Source organism: Anoplopoma fimbria, chromosome 16 (assembly GCF_027596085.1).
Source record: "Anoplopoma fimbria isolate UVic2021 breed Golden Eagle Sablefish chromosome 16, Afim_UVic_2022, whole genome shotgun sequence".
Taxonomy (NCBI): domain Eukaryota; kingdom Metazoa; phylum Chordata; class Actinopteri; order Perciformes; family Anoplopomatidae; genus Anoplopoma; species Anoplopoma fimbria.
In genome coordinates, this window is record NC_072464.1 from 15,440,423 (window position 1) to 15,463,009 (window position 22,587).

The 22,587-nt window shown below is 40.5% G+C and overlaps 1 protein-coding gene across 1 annotated transcript in view; it reads left to right on the forward strand.

Moving 5' to 3' along the window:
- The window catches only part of abca12 (ATP-binding cassette, sub-family A (ABC1), member 12), a 62,456-nt gene that overhangs the window by 37,367 nt on the left and 2,502 nt on the right, over positions 1 to 22,587 (forward strand). The window contains 22 exon segments of the mRNA XM_054615935.1: positions 537 to 698; positions 932 to 1,115; positions 1,610 to 1,828; positions 2,630 to 2,826; positions 4,793 to 4,950; positions 5,738 to 5,971; positions 6,169 to 6,316; positions 6,928 to 7,174; positions 8,656 to 8,745; positions 9,827 to 9,914; positions 10,060 to 10,190; positions 10,788 to 10,875; positions 11,117 to 11,225; positions 13,350 to 13,404; positions 15,163 to 15,340; positions 15,627 to 15,742; positions 17,512 to 17,674; positions 17,945 to 18,198; positions 18,580 to 18,784; positions 19,690 to 19,799; positions 20,030 to 20,180; positions 22,296 to 22,430. Coding sequence (XP_054471910.1) covers positions 537 to 698; positions 932 to 1,115; positions 1,610 to 1,828; positions 2,630 to 2,826; positions 4,793 to 4,950; positions 5,738 to 5,971; positions 6,169 to 6,316; positions 6,928 to 7,174; positions 8,656 to 8,745; positions 9,827 to 9,914; positions 10,060 to 10,190; positions 10,788 to 10,875; positions 11,117 to 11,225; positions 13,350 to 13,404; positions 15,163 to 15,340; positions 15,627 to 15,742; positions 17,512 to 17,674; positions 17,945 to 18,198; positions 18,580 to 18,784; positions 19,690 to 19,799; positions 20,030 to 20,180; positions 22,296 to 22,430 — 3,422 coding nt within the window.

Consider the following 22,587-nt stretch of genomic DNA (forward strand, 5'->3'; position numbering starts at 1 on the left):
GTCAAGGAATCCGGATACTTAGAATAGTTCAACACTTTTCAAACCATTGGTATTCACTTGTCCATCCAGTTAATTGTAGTGAAAGGTGGATCAAGGCCTTTTTTTTACGCTAATTTGCTGTAATAGTTCTCATTAATCTAGCTAGAAGGGATACATCTGATTTTATAGTTGGTCTGTATTTATTTAAGAACATCAGACACAGTTTGTTTGGCTTAGCTTAACTTTGTTGGATTCTACTTTTGCCAATCTAACCGTGTACCCATTTGTATTTGTCAGGTCAGCTGTTTTTGAATTGTAATGGCAGTATTAGCACATAGCATAACAATGTTAACATAAGCATTGTAATATCAGCTCTCTAGCTATATTAGTAAAGTAGAGTGACCATAATGCTAGTAACATCAAGTCTGTGGAAACCTCGGGGCTATCCTTCAGTTTTCGACTGAGTTTTCAACTGAAGGATAACTCTGAGGTAATTATATTTAATTTTTTGACTTGTTTCTAAGCTGTGTTTCTTGGGTTCTTATTTTACCCTTCAGGAAAGTACGGCATATCTGCCCCATGGTACTTCCCCTTCAAGGCCTCCTTCTGGGCCGACCTGTGCTGTTGCATTAAGTCAAACAATAAGGCGGGCAGAGGACTCCTCTTCACAAACATCATGCAAAACAACCAGCAAGTCCTCTCCGACGACAAGGGAAAAGGTACAGGCGGAAGAAAAATGACATTGTACTATCTCTCGGCAGATAACAATAAGCAATGCTGTCTCCTAAGGTGTTGTGTTTTGAAGCAAGAAGATTATGTTTTTCCTTTCGTGTCATATATTTTGCTAACCCCAACACCTCACTACATTTATATTTCACCCTCACTCTTCATTTAATTCCTGTCCCCTGTGAGTTTGATTTACAGGTTGCCTCTGTCTCCATGTTTCTCTCAGGCCAGAGCACTCTTACCTCTCAGGCTGGGGAGGATTTCTCAGAGCTCCCAGTGGGCGTTTCCCTCCATGGTCTCACCAAGAGCTATGGCGACCGAGTAGCAATTGAAAACCTCAATGTTTCCTTCTACGAGGGCCATGTCACCTCACTGGTTGGTCACAATGGAGCCGGCAAGACCACCACCATGTATGTGTGGCACAATTTTTCCTACAATTTCACTGTATCAGCTAGTCGTAAGATGAATACAAATGCATTATAACAATTCATTTACTGAATGAGGTGAATTTTAAATGTGATTTGTGCATCCCTTTAATCAACATACCCTTTCAAAGGGTCTTCTGCTGATGGGGAAATTGTTTTGTCCAAATCTGGCACAGCTAATGTACCGTTGTAGAGATTAGCCTTACAGGTCTTCATTTAGTGGAGCACTTAAATTAACATTTTAAATTTGATGCATTTTGCTGATGCTGTTATCCATAGCAGCGAACAGTGAATGCATCAGCAGAATAAGATTATCATTATTCTTGGGACCAACAAATTATTATTTAACAGGAAAGTGCTGGGGATAAAGTACAAATAAGAGCAAATTAAAATGATTTCTTTTTTAGATTCTATAGTAAAATACAATAACCAAAAACCAGAATTAACTCACATTGTAAATGATCATGCTTTGTGCTTAGGTCTCTCCTGACTGGCCTTTTCGCACCATCTTCTGGCACCATTGAGGTGTACGGCAGAGACATGGAGACCAACATCGATGATGTTCGCAGAGAGCTGGGGGTTTGCATGCAATATGACGTCCTCTTTGACCACATGACCGCCAGAGAGCACCTGCTGCTGTACGGCCAGATCAAGGCCCCCAACTGGTCATGCGGGGAACTGCATGAACAAGTCCACCAGTGAGTGACCAATCATCCATTACAGGGAGCATGCTCAATATCATAATGCACTGTGTCTTAAAGATTATGTCAGGGGTACTGCATAATGTAGCAGTGGGTTCATTTTATAACCTGTTTTGTAAATTGCTCTAATGTTCCGCCAATAGAAAAGTGATAAGAGCAGAGGTCATGAGAGTTTGACAGTGAGTTATAGCCAGTGCTTAACAACAGTGACTGGTTACACAGGGAGCATTTTTAAAGAGTACAGGTAATACTCAGATCTATTTACTTGCTGTAATTTAGAGGGTACCTAGGCATTAATGCAAAAATTCAACCTGTGTTGACAAAATAATTGTTACACTTTCTATCCTTGAAATTAGCCCCCACTTTAGCATCTCAGGAGCTGTGAAATGTATCTGACACTTCTACTGCTATTGAATGAAGGTTAAAAATGCTATTTCTTCCCCACTTCAAGCTCGCATTTTCCATAAGAATTTATTTTTATATTACATCTTTTGTCTATTTGTTCCTTTGCATCCTCTTTGTTCATTGTTAATAAATAGAAACTCATTCTGTGGCATAAAGCTATGGGTTGAACCCCCACTATTTCTGGAGGGTTTTTGAATGACTGGAGAAGCAATAATAAGCCTCAACATAGAGGCAAGAAACTGAACCTCTCAACGGGTTCCTGTAGTTCAGAAACCCTCGCTCCGTAACTGATTGAACTGATGGAAGTTTAACTCAGAAACTGGGTTGTAATGCACATAAAAAGGATGTAACATGAGCTCAATGTTAAATGCTTTTCATCGTCTCTCCTACCAGGATCCTAGAGGAGACAGGCATGTACGCCCACAGACACAAGCGGGTGGGCACCCTGTCAGGCGGCATGAAGCGCAAGCTGTCAATCTCCATTGCCTTCATAGGGGGCTCTCGCTTGGTGGTTCTGGATGAACCCACGACTGGAGTTGATCCCTGCTCAAGGCGAAACATCTGGGACATTGTTATCCAGTACAAGAAAAGTGAGTCTCTCAGGCATACACACACATTCAACACTAAAATAGCATTCGGGTTAATTCGATTTCACAAACTCTCCATTGAACTTCAAGCTACAGATACTACTACTGCTGTTAGTACTATAACCACCAGTACTATTTCTGTTACCACTAATAATAATGATGACAATGGTAAGAGGAACAGGAATAAATAGCAGAAGAAGAAGAAAAAACAAGCAAAGTATTCTCTCTTTTTATGCCACGTGGGGTCCCGCAAGGCTTGATACTGTTTAGTTTGTATCCGTCTGTCTGTACGTATGTCTGTATCTGCTAACCCTTGGCCATATTATCTGTTACTTTAGTTTAGTCTTGAAAATCATAACAGTCTGGATTTCCTGCACTGCTTTCTTGCTGCCATCAAAGACTAGACAGCTTCTAACCACAAGCTTTAAATATTCAGCCAGAAATCTAGAAGCTCAGAAATATTCATATATACCAGAAATGCTGCACTCCATTGTTGAACAACTTATTTACGCCTTATTCAAACTTTAATTTCCTCTCACCTTGACGACTGCAATTCATTATGTACTACTCCCTCAATCATGCCGCAATTACTCATCTACAGTTGGTGCATAATGCAGCAGCAAGGCTTCTGACAAACACTCAGAGAGCATATCTCAGCAGCACTGGCTGCATTACATTGATTCCCTATTTGTTTTGGAATTCATTTTCCTGATTACTTTTTAGTTTGTCTATGCTATATATTTATGATCTTATAACTCCTTATTCTGCACCAACACCCCATGTCGTGAAAAGTTCCACAGTCCAGGCTTAAGAATAAAGGGAGTTCATGCTTTTCAGGTCAAAACAGTTTTGTGTCACATTTTTAAATACTTTTAAAAACCCCATGCATTGGCATTGATTTTTACAACTTATAAAGGTTTTTAAAGGTGTTATAGAAAAATAGTTTATTTACTCACTTATTTGACAGTATGTAACATTAAAGGTTATTCAGTGTAAGGGGTTAACATAAATAACCACTGTTGTATTCAACAGTAATAAACGCATCATTAATCACTTTGTTTCCTGTTCATTCTATTAGACATAGACAACTATGAAGAAGACAATCATTTTCTTATTATTGTCTCATTCGTGTACAGAAATATTAAAATTCCCATTGTGTACTGCAAACACTCACATGGCACAGGCGCTCCAAACTCTCTAGCTCTAGTGTTTTCCACTGAAGATGCCTCCCACTCCCTGTGTCCTAAGAGGGACAGGAGTAGAAGAGCAGGAACTGGGAGCAGACCCTGGGGGGCTTTTTCTTCTTCACGCTTCTGACTTTAAATTTAGCATATAATTAATCTAAAAGCAATCCAGTATTTTTTCTTTAGGCTGACTGAGAGTAGCAGCAGACTGCTAAATGTCATATAATTGTAGCTGTGGAAAAAATATCCTGCGTAATTGGCCCCGTCTCAGATGTTAGTGAGATTTTAGTGCCAGGGGATTCGATTTCAAAATAAACTTTCTTCGTTGCTTGCTGTTTGTGCGCCTTTTCCTCTGATGATTTCTATGTGCACTACACGGCTTGTGTGTGACTTTGTCTTTGTGATGTCTGTTTTTTGGTTGTTTATTTGGATATGTGTTGTTGCATATGTGTGTGTGTGTCTACAGCTACACTTTAAAAAGCCAATGTGTACTCACTAGGATAAGAAAATAAGGAAAATAACTTTGCCGTTATCCAACTAAATATGGCTTCTGTGTTCCTCCACCCTCCTCAAAACTTGAAACTCCTACAGAGTACGACCGATTACCTTGGTTTGTCAAGATAATCTCACTGTGTGCATTTCACTAACATTGAGTCACTGGATTTTCACATACGTTTCTTAATATTCACACAATTCCCTTTAGCTTCCATGAAAGTTGTAGTTATGGGTTAGGGAATATATAATAATCCATACAATGCTGAGTGTTTTATTTGTTTGTCCTGCAGATCGCACTGTCATCATGTCCACACACCACCTGGATGAGGCTGAAGTACTGAGCGACCGCATCGCCTTCATGGAGAAAGGAGGTTTGAAATGCTGCGGATCCCCCTTCTACCTGAAAGACAAGCTGGGTCAGGGCTACAAACTCACTCTCACCAAGAAGGTATTCATCCTCATACAGTCACAATGTTCGGGACATTGTTTAAACTGGTCAAATAATCCATGTTTCCCTGGTGCTCCATGTTAACATTATACCATAAGGGAAGGTTAAGTGATTGTTGGCCACAATCTTTATCTTAGAAATAAGAGAGTCAAATGTATATGATGCATTTTATATATAGACTTTCTCTTAACAATGACGATGCACAGCCAGTATAAAAAATCACATTTCCCAATACATTATAATGGAGGAGCTGGCCTGTTCATGTGTAAATAAATTATTGGTTTTATTTCTGCCACATTATACACTATAGTTGCACACAATACATATTGCAATAGTGTGATTTATATCAGATGTATTGGAAAAACTGCTGAATAGGCTAAATTCAACACAAATAATTATCTGCTGCCAACTGGCTCATACTCTTTTCAGCATACTATATCTTAGGCTACTTTCCTAATGTAGTTATTTCAATCTTCGATGTCTTACCATATTGATAAAAACCCCTCCATCCCATATAGCACCGTAGATGCGAGTTTCGCATTGTGGTCAAAACTAAAATGTCCTTCTCTGTTCTGTATTTCGGCTGTTTCTTTTTTCTGTTTGAGTCTTCATCAAATGCCTTCTTTATGTAGCAAAATTCAGAAATGGATGATGTTAGCAGGGGTAGAACAGTAGAGCATATATGTCCCGAAAAAAATATTTAACTGATTTCTAGTTGTGCAAAGTAAAGCTGTGTAATCTTGATAATACAACATGTCATAATCGGTTCCTGCTTTGCTATCTGCAGAAAGAGAATTTAGAATCCGAGCAGATTGACAATGCTGAGCTGAAGGTCTTCATCCAAGCTCATGTACCAGAAGCTCGACTGAACGAGGTCCAAGGCGGCGACCTGGTCTACTCACTGCCCCCCTTTACCTCATCCAACGCCTCCTCATACCGCTCCCTCCTGACCGCGCTGGACTCCAACCTGGACTCCCTACAGCTGGGGGGCTATGGCATCTCTGACACCACCCTAGAGGAGGTGAGCTCAAACACAACCACGCACACAAACACAAGTTTACTCTGCAGAAACAGTGTAGATTATTTCCTGTGTTAAAATGTGGTAGTGCTCATGAACTTGATTATATTGTCATATAAGCATAATCACAAGCTGTAAAATTGTTCTGATAGACTTTTTGACAAACACAGATGCTCATGTTTTCTTTACTTTCTGTGTAGGTGTTTCTCCAGTTGACTCATGGAAACACAGAAGAAGGGACAGCGAATACCCCCCTGTCAATCTCAGAGACCATTTCTGACACGGATTCAATTGACAGCTTCCCTTCAGATGCCAGTGGAAGCATCTCCAGCTATGGTGACAATATCAGTGAGTGAAAGGATGCATGATGGAAACTTTGTGTAACTGCTATTTTTAACTTTTATTTAATCTTTATTTAATCAGGCAGTCTCATTGCAGTAACATCTATTTTCCAAGACAGACCTGGGAACAAGAAACATTAACAAGAACACAATCAGTAAAACAGAAACAACACAACTACAAAGTAAACAAGGAATTTAGTAAAACAGTTATAAACAAATCAGATAATAAAGCTTTAAAGGGGAATGTAAGACTCTAGCCTTAAAGCAGTTTGTAGTTTATCCCATTAAAAGGTTAGTATTAAAACTAAATGTTAGGTATTTGTGGAGCAACGTCATAAGGAGTGTTCACTGCATTAACCAGTGTGCTAAAATATATATTTTCTTCTATTTTAGATTTGCATAGTTCAGGTAAAATATTTGAAGTATACCTACTCAGTAGTACAGTAGTTCAACATCGTCTACATTTTGATGGATTGCACTGACATCTTTTGTGATCCAGTCTGCCCGTTAACCTTTAGCCCAGTGTGCCCTGGAGAGAAAAAGCAGGCCTCATCAAGGCAGTAAGACAGCACAGAATTGATTAAACCCTGTCACAATTTCCTCTCCCGTGTGTTCCAGAGCTTACCGGTTCATCCATGGTGCGCGGCATTGCCCTGGCATGGCAGCAGATGGTGGCCATTCTGATCAAGAGGTTCCACCACAGCCGCAGAGACTGGAAGGGCCTGATCTCCCAGGTGCTGCTCCCTGTTCTGTTCATGGTGTTTGCTATGGGTCTGAGCTCCATCAAGAACGACCTGCATCACTATCCCGAGCTGGAGCTCAGCCCAGCACTTTACAACTACGCACCAAGCTACTCTTTCTTCAGGTCAGTCCCTTATGGTTAAGAGAATACAAGGGGAGCATTCGGAGGGGAGGCCACGGAACAAACAAGGTTGATCAGGGTGCATTTACACCAAGCATGTTTGGAGCAGTTCAACCGAACTCTGAAGCTTTGCTCTTTTATTTCAATTAATTTGACAAGGTTAGACCAATGCCCACTAGACTCAGGTGGCAACAAATAATCTCACCAGTGTCCCTGAAAAAGTGAGTCTTTTCCAAGCTCATTTTGACATCATTTCTTTTAGCAATATCAGTAAACTACTCCTAAGGTTTTAATGTATAAATGACATTAATAATGGAAAAGGCTACAAACAAATCTTCACAGTTGTTTGTATCTCAAGTGATATCTCTGTTTTACTGTTTTTACTTGGTTTGTGGCAAAGCTTGGAGGATGTTGTATTGAGGTGCCATGTTTATGATGTTTACAAAAATCATACTGCTCAGCATAAAGGATGCTCTTTAGTAAAATATCAAATTTGGAACCAAAGAGCCGCTAACTGCCACACTCCTGCAACTTTGATTCAGCTTGTCCCTTGATTGTTCCGTTGGGTTCCTTCATCATTCGCGGGGCGCAACGTGTCTCACTTGTTATAAAATGAATTTGAAGCTGCAGTTTGTTGAAGGGCAGACGGACCTTAAGGAGAGGGAGAGCTAGAGAACGCGAGGGGAAATAGATGATTGTTATGAAGACGGATGAGATGTGAGATCAAAGGGAGAGAGATTAAAAGAGTCAGGAGGTTGCGAGATGTCTTCATTCTTGAGAAGCGCTGTTGTTTGATCAAGGGATATGTAGCAAGGGAGAAAAATGCTGAGGTGCCAATCCATTTCAAAGGCCGTATGGACGCTCTTCCAAGTCCTCTTTAGCTTTATACACTAAAGAGATTCAGAAATATTATTCATTTTAAAAGAGATAAATGATAGCTGTGGGTTTAGGAAGGTTATAGGTAATCGTTTCACATTTAATGAACTTTCTCAGAGTGTGTTCAGACTTCGCTGCATGAACAATACAAATGCAATGATTTGAATGTTTATTCATTAAGTGTGCATTTAAAGGCAAGTGAATGATCAAATAAAATAAAAACATCCACTAAAATGTAAAGTAGCAAATCAAATGTGCTCACTCTCCTTTTATCTGTACAGTTCCCCGCAGTAGTATTATTAGAATCGCTGACTGTGTCCCCATGGTCACTTTATTGACAATATTGTGAGTTAGTAAATTGCTCTTATGCCAGCTTCTCTACAAGGAAAACCTTGATGAATGCCAACCTTGAAACCCCATTCACAAAGACTGATTTGAATAAATCAATAATGAATGAAGTTCAACCCCTCTGCAATGTTGGAGGCTTATGAAACAGCCTTTTGTTTGAGTAACTTTATTTTATTATTGATGTATTTATGGTGTAGTTCACTAAAATGCCTGTGTAACCTCTGAGTGGAGGCTGACTATTTTTTTTTCTGGCTCCATAGCAACCAAAATCCCAACTCCACCAAGCTGAAGGACACCATGATGTCATTCCCTGGGATCGATAACGCCTGCCTCGACAACTCCGATAACCCGTACGTAATCACACCTCAAATGTCAGCTGTTTTTTTTCGCGAAATACTAAATGTATCAACGATAATCTAGGTGCCCGGGCTCAGTTTCCTTATGCGTTCCACCCTTTCCCACATGTATGGTATTTTAATATTTCCCTCATTGTCATTCTTTTCATGCCTCATCATTGACCTTGTTTTATTTTACCTTTCTTCCTCTGTCCAATTCCTTTCCGCTCTCTCTCCCTGGTCTCGCTCATGTCCTTTCTCTTTATTTTCCTGACTGCTCAACTCAACATATATGTGGCTCAAAGCCCCGCAGCAGGACTCTGCTCTGTATTCCATAAGCACCGTGTTTATAGGGGAGATTTACCCCTTACAGGTACTTAAATCAATGTTGGCACTCATGAATCAGACCTCTGAGGCATTTAAAAATGCTCTCCTGAAAAAAAAAAGAAAATGGACAGCGAGAGAGAAAGAGAGAGAGAGATAATAAGAGATCCTATAGTGCAAAGGAGACTGCATGTTTTGTTCAAGATGTATAAAATCACAACATTACAATGAGTGAAAGGGTGCTGAGTGCTACAAGTACAGAAAATGTAAGGTAAGGTCACGAGACTATGGTGATAGTTTTTGACCAATTTGTATCTAAAGTAACAGGTCTGCATATGTGTGTACACAGACACGGCTATTGTTAGTCTCTTTTTGATCTGCACCTAGTGGCCCTGAAAGCATTTGGCAGAAAACAAAATGTGTGTGTGGGGGGGGGTTGGACATCAACCCACACAATTTAATTTCACACAAAACGATATTACAGCACATATTAAACAGCTATTGAAACAGTTTTCAACTGATATCAGAGAAAATTGTTAGGTCCTGATCTCACAAAAACCATGCAAGCTCCCAGCTGCTGTATGAATGGTTGGAGATTTTGTCACCATGTGCACTCAAGTTTTTAGCACTGATGCAAGCCAACATATCAACTCAGTTTCAGGATGTGTTCTGGGGGTGAGTCTATGGATAATCTTGTGGCACTACCACGCACTGCAGACGTCCATCATTCAACTGAGCCACCATTTTCACTTTGTGAATTTTTCCTTTTAAGGGCCTGCAGAGGAAGCAAAAACAACTGGAGTTCCAGAGGGAACAGCTCCAAAGCATTTAGTGTCTGTAAATGCACCCGTCAGGAACAGGTGAGACTGGGTCACTGAAAACAGTATGTGTCTGTGTCTGTGAGGTTTTTTTTGTGTTCTCATGCATCTGTGTTTCTATACATGAATGTGTCTATTGTGGGAAAAAAGGTGAGTGCAATGCATTTGTGTCTTCACTACACTGCAGATTTGTGATGGAGAGCAAAGCTTCCAGCCCCCCCATAAGAAGATCGATTCATCTAATGTAGTGTATAACCTGAGTGGCATCGATGTGGAGAACTACCTAGTGGCCACGGCTAATGACTTCATCAGGAACAGGTGAATGCAACCTGTGTTTACATTCGGTTAATGTAGCCATATTGAGTGCTAATCAACTCTCTGATTGAGTCAATCTTATGAGGCGATGTTTCAAGAGAATCCAAGGAGTTAGCTTACATATTATTTCCCATTTTTGAATTGCATTTCATTATATTGCATCAGTTTGATGAGTTCATTTCGTTTGGCGAATAATGAATGGGGCTCACTATGTTTTAATTCAGAGTAGACTACTGACCCAAACAACAAAATATAGTGATTCTCTTAGTGTCTATTTAAAGACTTTCTTTTTCCTTTCAGTAAATAATATATGACAGCCAACTGGGAAGCTTGGGATAGTTAAACCTGGCAATGTTGCTATTGCAAGGAAATGTTATAGTATTGAAAACAAGGATTTGCATAAAATCTAATTAGCTGCTTACCTTTTCAATCATATTAGCTGTACTTTGAATGTGGGATCTGGTGCTTCTAACGCATCTTCTGTAGGTAGATATTTGATTTAAATGAAAACAAACAAGCAAAAAACAAAGGGTGTCTTTCTCAGCAGCATTCAGAGCTCTTTGTTTGGATGGACATGTGATTTTTCTGGTATGGTTTCAGGTATGGTGGCTTTGCTTTTGGCATGCCACTCCCTCCTGACCTACAGATGGACTTAACAGAGGTGCCCAAAAACCGCACTCTGTCCAAGGTAACTTTATCTCCCTCTTCCCTGCTATGTGTTTCGTTATCACTTTAATAGCTACACTGATGAGTTAAAAAATAAAACATGACATCATATCCTAAAGTTATTTGACTATGATAAACATCTTGAAAGCCTTGGTTTCAAAACATTGGAAACTGTAGTGATGTGGTATTCTGACAATTCCTCTCTGTAGTAGTGCGAGTGATGGTTTCTATGCATGTCTTTGTTTGTGCTTGCATTGGTTTAGGTCTGGTTCAACCCAGAGGGCCACCACACAATGCCAGCATACTTAAACAGCCTCAGCAACCTCATCCTACGCTCCAATCTTCCAGCAGACAAGGATCCACGTAAATATGGTAAGCTGTAATAAAAATTGTTACAAACAAAATGGGTTAAGTGAGCTTTCAGTTTAATTGATCAAGGGTTTTCTATATAAAAATGCACTGACAGCAAAGATCCCTGCTTTCATTTTTTACATGGTAATATACATTTGGCTGCTGGTCATGTTTTTTTAAATTGTAGTTAATTTAGAAAAGGTCTATAGACATTATTTCTGGCGTGATTGTCCTTTATTCACACAACACTCCAAGGTTATCTCAAAAGATAAGCTGAGGCAAAGGTTTGAAATAAGCCATGGCTGGGGATGTGCAAAAGGGATCCACAAATCAGCATTTGGGAAAATATATCTATCCAGAAATGTGCTACTGATTGTGCATGTTGTATACTAAATGTGAAGAGAGCTGTAAACAGTGTGTTTACTCATGGTTAATTTCACTGGATTAAAGCCAGGGGGTGCTGTGCGTCCTCAGACTCACATCAGTATGCATGATGAATACTGATGAGAGCCGCTTACTGGGGAACGAGGCTGGCCCACGTTTTCAGTACTGTTTTAGCTCTGTATCACTCTGACCATCTGCCTGCGGGCAGGCGTACACAAACACACACACACACACACACACACACACACACACACACACACACACACACACACACACACACACACACACACACACACACACACACACACACACACACACACACACACACACACACACACACACACACACACACACACACACACGTAAAGTGCTCATAAAAACATTCAGTGCATGCACATAATTACACGCATACACACATACACACATATTTCTTCCAAACAGTAAAATAAAAGTGCTCGAGGGTAGAGTGAATGTTACCTGCAGACTCACACGGTGTCAGGGGTGCAGATCCAAGGAGATTGCTTTTCAAAGTGATGGTTTATTAGTCAAATGTGAAGCCCTAACCCTCACATAGTGTACTGCAGTATACACTGGGTTAGGATCCTTTAGAGGTCGGCATCAAACAGTTTCTTTTATCATGCCACCCTCACGGGACTCTCGTTTAACTGCCAACTGCCACAGATGTGCCATCAAACTCCTGCCCACTGTCCACACTAGAGATTCTGATCCCTCCCACCTGCAGCAATGTTTTGTATTGAATTTCTGTCTGCATCCCGCAGAGAAAATATACAGTTACTCAACTGTTTATTAATCCACCATAGGAAATGTGAACTGAAAAGAAACCTTATTTAATGCATTTAAAAATAAAGAGAAGATCATGCAGAAATGTACTGGTTCCATCTTCTTAAATGTTTAAATATTTGGTGGCCTCTGTATTAGCATGTTTGATATCTTTGAGTTTTGGACTGTTGGTTGGACAAAATAAGCAATTTGTAAATGCAATTTAGGGCTCTAATACATTTTTAGAACAAACATTTTTTGGATTATGAAAATGATTGCTTGTTCCATCTGTAGTCGTTACCCATTGTAAAAGACTTTAGAGTAGTAGTACTACCCTGAGCCTTCCTCGTAGCACTTATTGCATTCGTATTAGTTTATTGCACTTATCCTATTCGTATTAGTTTGTAGCACTTATTGTATTCGTATTAGTTTGTTTCTGTACTTTTGCTCTGGTTTATACTTTTGCTCTGGTTTATGCTTTAAGATGCTTGTTTAAGAAAGGAGATGCACTTATGACTTCTGGTGACTAGTAGTTCTCTTGAATACCTATGTTGAATACACTTCCTGTAAGTCGCTTTGGATAAAAGCGTCTGCTAAATGACTGTAATGTAATGTAATGTAGTAGTTAATGATTACGGATCGGATTGCGATTGGATGGCAGAATCCATCAATTCGGTGGAGCCCTGGGTCTCCTACCTGCTCCAGTGCTGCTGTGCTTTGGGTTAACTCACTCCTATCTCAGGCAATGTAAGCAGAGACATGTAGGGGAGCAGTTCATGTCTGTGAGCATCTAGAAGACCCTGAAAAAATTCAATTTCCTTTGTGTGCACTGGCAAATGAAATCATCTTGCACTAGATTTTTCAATTGACTGTGTCCCTGACTAAGAGAATATCATTGCTCATTTGGTTCCTGTGCTGAAAAATAGCCCGCATGTTGTTTCTATTTCTAACTCAATACTTTGTTTGTTTTTTCCATTACAGCCATTTCGGTTTCCAGTCACCCCTATTTCGGCCGAGTGGATGATGAAGATGCAATGTAAGGACTTCACTTTAGATTCCTCCTTCTGCTGAGCTGACTTTCAGTATAAAACAATACCACAATGACTGCACTTGCAAAATTGACTCGAATTAGCATTCTAATTGTGTGAGAATATCCCAAAATGAGTCAAGTCGTGATGAATATTTTTGGCTGTTTGAATGAGCCCCCACATAAATTATTAAAGCGTCCTACTTTTCAATTCAGGACTTCAAAGTCAGGGTGGACTCGTGGCAGGGAGGTACATGACAGTGGTATTTACCCATATTTGATTTTCTAAATGGATTTCCCTGAGCTTGCACTATTGATCAGAGACCCAATATAATGAGTGTTTACCTTGAAGGTGGCACAGAGGTGGATTGATTCTACCCCACTCCCCAAAATGAGTTTATTTAAAATACTCAACAATCTGCTTTAGGGACCCAGACTGCAGAATCAGTACTTCTGTGTTTGCTTGCGTGTATGTATGCAAACATCTGTGTGCTCCAGAGGATCAAATCAAATAAATCATTACAAGAGTGTATTGAGCTGAAGTCGAGGCCTCATGAAGGTCAGTTCTCTCTAACCCTTTCACTAGCTATTTCCTTGTGTTTACTGCCCTTCAGTTTCTCCACATACTCCACTTTTCTGTGTATGTATGGTATTTACGTAGCTCTTTTCCTGCTTAGGTATTGCAGGGGCTACGAGTTCACATTTACGCCTCCGTGATATTCTGCACCCTCACTGATGCATTGATTTGGCCTGAGCCGTGTTAAGTATACAACAGGCTTATTACTCCAAATGTCTTGATTCTCACAGTGTGAATCCTTTGCCCATGGGAAAGATACTAAGGTTATATAGGCCGTACTGCTGACAAACTTGCTTAGTAGCTGCTGCTGCTGCTGCTGCTGCTGGCTATCCTCTGTAGTTAATGCTGCCCTCAAACGCCCACCACATGTCCCTCAGTGCTATATTCCGTTTCCTTCCGACCCGGTCATACCGCCAGCTTCATTCTCATCCTCATTTTCAGCCTCATGCAGCTTATTCTGTTTGGTTGGAGGTGTTGTGCCCCGGCCATGGGCGAGAGGGAAAGGTACTACAGTAGCATGAAAGGTACGAAAAGAGAGCATGGGAGGTGAACAGGTAGCGGCATCAATACAAGTTTGAATGAGTGCACTGGGTTGAAGAGCAACTGAGGGATCAAAGCCTCAGCTGGTTGTCTGGGGTTCTTGTCTGGACGATAGGCTGTGCAGTCTCCCAGCAGCAACACTGGCTTACAGACTACCCAGCAACAGCAGTGCAAGGTTGTTCTCTACACAGAGCCATCTGTTTCTTTTACAGTTCATATCTTGTGAGAGGCGAGGTACAAGCATCTCGTTTAACAGAGCTTTTTTATTATTAATGGAATTCAATTTATTGTGAGCCATTTCAGTAGTTCAAATGAGTCAGGTCCATGCAGGGAACAATATGATAGTTTGTAGGAGGCCATTGTTTTTCGGAAAAAGAATTACACCGTGTTGCCTCATCCAAAGTGACTCAGCACACCAGAGTATATCGTGCACTGCTTTGTGCACGTCCCTGGATCTAAACCTGTAGCTGCTGTAGCACTGCAGCCTTAAAGTAGAAATTAAGTACATCAAGTATTTAACATGCAGGAATATAATGAGCTTCAATAGAGTTGATGTAGTTGAATACTAATTCACTAGTTACGGACATGGCTGACGATTGATGACACCAGTTTGTCACTTATGTCTGAATGATTCTTCCTTTTCCTCACAGTATCCAGGGAATGCTCCAGATCCTGGTGGCCATGTGTGTGCTGACGGGTTTCTCAATCACGATAGCCAGCTTCGCCATCTACGAAGTCAACGAACACCACAGTGGCTCCAAGCGGCTCCAGCACATCTCTGGCATCAGCGAGCCATTCTACTGGGCTGTGAACTTCTTTTATGACATGGTAACATCCTCTAATCACCTAACAGGAGACCCAAATGGACATCTCACTCACCTTGCATTGAGCAAAATCATGCTCATTGAAAGCAAAAGCAAACATGTGTATACATCTCTTCCCCCATGTTCAATTTAAGAGTGCAATAGCATATGCAAAACATTTAAATGGTAGACTTAGTTTAAAATGTATTCATTAATTAATTGCTCAAAATACACTTATGTAATTATAAATACATTGATTTTTCAATTAAATGACGTTCCTGTGTTGCATTGTGTCCTGTCTTTTTCCACAGATCATGTATTTGATCCCTGTGACCTTGACTGTTGCCGTGATTGCAGCCTTCCAGGTTCCAGCATTCACAGATCGGCAAAATTTGGGTGCTGTCACCCTGCTTCTGGTACTCTTTGGGTGAGTGATTTGGCCCCACAGAATATGTGAATGTTGATTTTTCCAAAGCTTACTGAAAAAAAGACCGACTTGACGATGAATCCAGCCATGAGGTTGAAACATTTGAATAATTAAGGGACGAAACCACTTTACTAACTGTTTTAATCTGAACTATTTTCCCAAGTTTTATTTCTGTAGCTCCGTTGTTTTAAGATTGCACTCAATACTTTCTAGAATCTAAAAACACTGGAACATCAATAAATATATTTTTGTGCCCCCTTGCCTTTCCACTTCCTGGATGGGTGGGTAAGAAAAAAAATGACATACACACCCACAGATCTTTTTTTCAACCTGTTAGATTATTTGAGTGCTTTTGTTTCTTTTTTGTTTTATCACTGGTGCAATGTCAGCATTACTAAAAATATCTTGTCTGCTCTGATCAATGCGATTGCATAAAAAAATATAATTTGATCCAGCAGGACAATGATCCTCACCATACCCCCACACATCCAATGACTTTTTTTATGGTCAAAGTAATTTCAAAAGCATGTCCTCACATACACTACGCTATTTTCTAGCCTCCACTGCATGTTACTTGCGATTTACAACAATGAGCATAAGGAGGCTTATGCTCTGCAAACACAAACACAGCTCAATTTTTTTAAATTCTTGCAAAGACAGATGGTGGTAGGACTTAAAGGCTGATGGAAAAATCATTACCAACATGTTTCTCCTTCTCAAGCCAAAGACTGTAGAGAAGAGAGATTGAGGGATGGGGATCAGGCAACAACTGTGCTAGTGACAATAAACAACATGACACAGTGTGATCTCACGATACCAAGGTTTTAAATCTGACGATGAGATTTACATTTTTGGAAAGGTGCCAAACCAATGACACACTATGAAGCCCCCCATCTGGATTACTGCGATTGTTAACACGATTCCCCAACAGTATCTGAAACTTAGTCTCCCATGTTTCCTGTTAGAGTCGTAGGCCTCATCCTGAGCCCCAAGATGTTAGGAGGCCAAGTCAGCACTCTGATTCTCATTTATCAGACAGATGTCTTCCTCCCAAGCAATGAATAATCACAGTCTGTCAGGCGGCACCCACCTGGTCCAGTCTGAAGCCTCTTCTTGCTTCTGTTCCTTTTCATGGCTTGGCACCCGCAGTCTGCCGACCAAGCAACTTTTTTTGGGCATGGCAGGCAGATGCTTTGTCTCTGTCTGGCTCTATCTGTTTGTGTCTGTCTTTCTCTTTTCCCACCCTTTTTTTTTCTTTTTTTTCTTTTTCATCTCTTTCTCCCTTCCTCACTTTCCCTTCTCTCTCTCTCGCTTTCCCAGACACTCCAATCAAATGAACTAGCAGATTATTTGACAGAAAAGAGAGAATAAAAAGGTCACCAGGTGAATAAAGGGAGAAGTAATTTATCTTCCTCTCTTTTGGCATCATGACTTAATGTTTACCCTCCTCATGGTGTGGTATTATTCCTCCTTTCCTTTTCAGTATTCTTAGGTGCCTTTTTTTCATCAGGCTCACACCTACCCTGTTTAGTCTGTGAAAGGCTTGAACCACTTCAGTTAAAAAAAAGGTGCAAGGTCATGTAATTTCAGATGGTGCATCTGTGCGGAGGGCTGGTTGAATTTCCCATATCCACTTTGAGTGTTTGTCTTTGTGGATTTCTGTATTTGGAAGCCAGAACAAAGCAGGGCTATGCTAATGTGTGTGTGTGTGAAGTTATTTTTACTTGAAGCTGCGTCTTTAAAGTATCCTGTCATTGTCAATTCCTCAGGTGGTCTACGTTCCCCTGGATGTATCTGCTATCAGGCGTCTTCAAGGATGCAGAGATGGCCTTCATCGCCTATGTGTGCATCAACCTCTTCATCAGTGTCAACACCATCATCTCCACCTCCATCCTATTCTTCTTGGGTCAAATTTCATTGAATAACCCTGAGGTCAGTATAAACTACCTGACTCAAGATGCCTTTTGTTAACAACTAAGTAGCTGAAGTAGTTAAGTGCACACTTAAATGTGTGACTGTTTGGTGCTTGTAGCTGCAGTGATGTGGAGTAGCAGAGCAGTGACAAGGGCAAACATACCTCTAGTCAGGGAAGATTACAATTCAGGATGAGCTCTCAGCACTGTCGACACGGTTTTATATCCTCTCTTCTTATCCTTCCTCTACCCTTCTCAATGTCTTTTGTTCTGTTCTTTAATGCTGCAGATAATCCAGGAGACCTTCAAGAAGCTGAGCCACGCCTTCCTTATCTTCCCCCAATTCAACTTTGGGAACGGGCTGATGGAGCTGGCCAGGAACAACATAGAGGTCCAGCTGCTTAGTGGCTACGGCGTTGACGCCTATCAGAACCCATTCTCCACTGATGCCCTGGGCTGGATGTTCATCGCCTCTTTCATCCAAGGCTTGGTGTTCTTCACTCTGCGCCTCCTGCTCAACAGGTTCCTCATAGCCAAAGTCAGGTGAGACAAACAGAGGCCTTAGATGGTATGGTGGTAACTCCTGTGGTACACATTCAACCTTGTGATTGTGAATATTCTGTATGTAGAGAACATGCAGATGAGCGGTTGAATATGCATAAAGATCCTTTAAAACAATTCAAGAAAGCAATAATAAAACTTGTGTTCATTTGTATATTCAAAAAGAACAAAAAAAAAAATTATTGAAAAAATAAAAGCTCATAATATTGGGCCCTAAAGGTATCATAACCCAGAACCACTTTAATTAAATAATTGTAAAAAAAAAAAAATAAATTACTCAACCATAGATTCAATCTGTGTCTCTGCCAGTTAATCACATCAACCTCACACCTAGTAGTTATAATAAAACCATATTTTTTTCAGGAATCTAATATGTGGCAGAAAGACGGTGCCGCAGGTGGCTTGTGAGGACGAGGATGAGGATGTGGCGACTGAGCGCCTACGGGTGTCCAGTGGAGCAGCCAGCTCAGATATGCTGCAGGTCAACCAGCTGACTAAAGTCTATCAACACCTCAAGAAGAAGGTCCATGCTGTCAAGAAGCTCTCTGTGGGCATCCCTGCTGGAGAGGTAAGCCTTTACCCATAGTAGGAATATGAATTACTAATGCGATCAATCTAAGTCAGTAGGATAACGAACAGAGCATCCCGTAATTTATGACTATCATCAACCTCTTGTGATAACAGCATTACTGTAATTATCACAATACCCACAAATTCAGTGGTCAAGGTCCTTTGCAGGGTAATCACAGTGTAACTAATAACATCAAGTTTGGCCCTGTTCTATTTAGGTGGGCAAGGGCCCTGGTATTGTGCATGCTGGCTCACTAGAATGATTGAAAAGCTAAATAGAACGGGACCATAATTAGTTGTGTCAATTACACCTGTCTGTACACTGCCATGACATGTCAAAATGGCTGCTGTACAGAGGGCCTATTTCTTAAGATTTGTAGATAGATTTTGGTCACCTTGTGCAAGGGAATGAAAAAGGCTTAACTCACATTACAGCTTCTTGTTGGTGTTTTGAAACTCCACATAGTTCACAGTTAAGTTTCAATACAAAGAAACACATTTGAGGATTTGGATGCACTATTGGCTACTTAAAAAAAAATGACATATTAACATGTTTACTAAAATAAATCTATGCTGGTTAGGCCTAACATCAACGCGTAGCCCAAGTTACATCACAGCCATTCACATTCATCATCGCCAGGTGGATTTGTTTTTAGGAAATACAACAGCCAGTAATAGATATATATTGTTTCAGACAAAGTTGTCCAATATTACTTAAAATTGTGTCCCTCTGATTGATGGCTGGCTTGATGCTTACCAAGTGCTTTTTTGTTTTTTGAGTCTGTAGGTCTCAATATTGGCCATTACAACTGAAGTCTGTGAAAAAGCCCATCATAGCATTACAGTACTGTAAAGTTGAGAAATGCTTCAGGATTACTGAGCAATGAGTGTTGTTGTTTACAGTGCTTTGGTCTGCTGGGAGTGAACGGAGCAGGAAAAACCACCACCTTCAAGATGCTGACTGGAGATGTTAGCCCCACTGATGGCACAGCACAGATCAGGGACTGGAATGGGTAAGCTGATCATGAACTTATTTCTTCATCATCACATACATACAATGCAAACGTGGGGGAAATCTACTTAAGAATAGCATGACAACTTTTACCTAGTGAGTAAGAAAAACATTTTTTGCCATCCCTTTACTTCAAAGAGTTTACCTAGCTTATTCAGCTAAGAATACATCTTACCTGTGGTCGATGCCATTTAAGAGAATATGTCTTTCTTTGTCTTTTTTTTCCCCCAGGCGGTTGGTGAACATTATGGACTGCCGTAACGAGGGAATTAACATCGGCTACTGTCCCCAGGTGGATGCGCTGGACGATCTGCTCACTGGAAAAGAGCACTTGTACTTCTATGCTCGCATTCGAGGCATCTCAAAGAGGGAGATAGACGGGGTAAGGAAGCGTTGCAAACTCTGCGTTGCTTTTCACAGCTCCCGGTTGTGACAACACCAACCACAAAATTCACACAGGATCTGATATAAATTCAAAGGTGCACTCCCACTGCAGGACTAGTAACTGTTGATGCGTCTATGCATACCTAATCAGAGGGTGTGAAGGGTTGAGTGATCTGTGCTGAAAGCTGGACTATCTGGGCCAAAATTGGAAAGCTTTTGTTGTCAGCTCGTGCAATCCAAACTTCAGAATTAAGCTGATGCTGTATGCTTCACTGCAGACAAATTTACATTTAAACGATACTTTAATGATGAGCGGATTTCATTTGACATGTCACTTTAGCCCCATTCTTCTCATTTATCTTTCTGAGAACTAATCAATCTTGCCACTGTGGTGACTACTGAGTGTGCCTGTCTTTCACTGCTGCTGCTGACATGAGAGGAATCAGCAGAACAACCAATCACAGATGTGTGATTTCAGATTTTCCCGAAAATAAACAGCTATATATATATTTTCATGACGTGTGAACATGACAAATCTAAATTGTATGCAGAAAAAACATATTTTTATGTTTGTCTCCCCATCTACACCATTTTATGTTTTTGGATGCAGAGGTACAAAACATTAATTTTCTCGGAAAATCTCAGCCATGTTACAAACAGAGTCACGCAAACACATTTGTAAGGATGCTGGTAGACACACAGTCAGACACAGTGAAGCACAGAAATGGATCTGTTTTGCTCTAATCGGCATCGCTGCTGTTGTTTCAGATCCTCTTCTCTGGTCAGGATAGTGACAACAATGTTTATAATGGCCACAGCATCGGTGTCGGGCTAATTCACAAAGATGAGGTTATATATAGAGTTCCTCTTATGTTGTCTCCCGCTGAGAGTCCCCTAGCTGTGGATAATGAGACAAGCCTTAATGGGGTCATTTCGCATTGACATGGTTTTGTCAGGCTTAATGAGCTGTTACATCAAAGGTGATAGAAAGCGGCTTTTATGAGAGAACATAAAAAAACAACATACCATATTGTGATGTGACGAAGCCAGTTATATGCTATAGTGCTAATAATTCAAATTTTGCTTCTGATACTGTGTATTTTTCTCAAGTATGTAGAGTCCTACAGTGTGTTCTAATGACCTGGATCAGTGAATTCAGGTTTATATGGAAAAATCAACACTAAAGGCAAATCCTTTTACAGAGAAAAAGCAGATAATCTAAAGTAAACAGAGCCATATACTCTATTGGCTTGCTTCATTGATCTGGTTCACCCACTTGCCAACTTATGGGAAAAAGGCTAAAGCTTACTGATGGGAAATCACCTCAAGCTATTTGAAAATGAACTGGTATTTATAGCAAAATATTTCATATGATTAGCATAGAGAAGAGACTGAAATAGTTAAGAGCCATTGAGGGCTTTGTTTCATTGTGGTTTGACACAAAGGATAAATGGATATGCACCAAATAGATTATGCTGCGTCAGTTCCTGTTCTCTAAAGCTGCAACCCCAAGACAGCTTGGAGCTTAGATGGAATAAAGTGACCAAGTGAAGTCATCATTGTTGTACATACATACAAAATGAAATATGCATGGAAGTGGGACAGATAGACGCCTCAGTTATTTGCAGTGCAGCTGGACAGAATAAGAGGAAGCAATTAAATAAATGAACCAATGAGGTGCAGGGCCACCCCTTTCCTTCAGAGATGCTTTTTGTAAATCCACCTTTTCATGCTGTGATCATGTCTATCGCTATGTGAATTGGGATATTAAAGTTTTTCCCCAGAGAGAAATCCGCCATTTGATGGAATAAAGCAGCGGTCACTAATAGGCGGACCACGGTCCGGGTCTGGACCCAGACACCGTTGTTTCTGAACCAATAGATAATTGAGAATTATGAAATTTGATGAAGCGCGTTCTATTTTAACCGGCGCAGGTTTTCTAGCATGAAAGGTTTCCATTGCCTAACATATAAACCTATTTGGAAGAAGACAAAGCGAATATGATTACCTTAATTGACTATTTTTTCTATCACATCAAACTGTAAACCTTTTTCATATGGTGTTTGTTATCATGTTCATCCACTGTATAATCCCCTGCATGTTTTCTTTAAAGGTGGTGAACTACCTACTGAAGAGGCTGGAGCTAAGCTACCATAGAAACATCATTACTGATAGTTACAGTTGCGGCACCCGCAGGAAGCTCTCCACAGCGCTGGCTCTCATTGGACATCCACAAATCCTGCTCCTGGTAAAGGACAACACCTGTTCATGCCCCTGTAGCTGCCCATTTAATTCTCCAACTCGCCACCCGATAGCAAATATTAAACTAACTATGTACTACTGTTCCTCCTGAAGGATCTTTGAAGTAAAGTAGATATTGATCCCCTAGACTTGACAGATCTCAT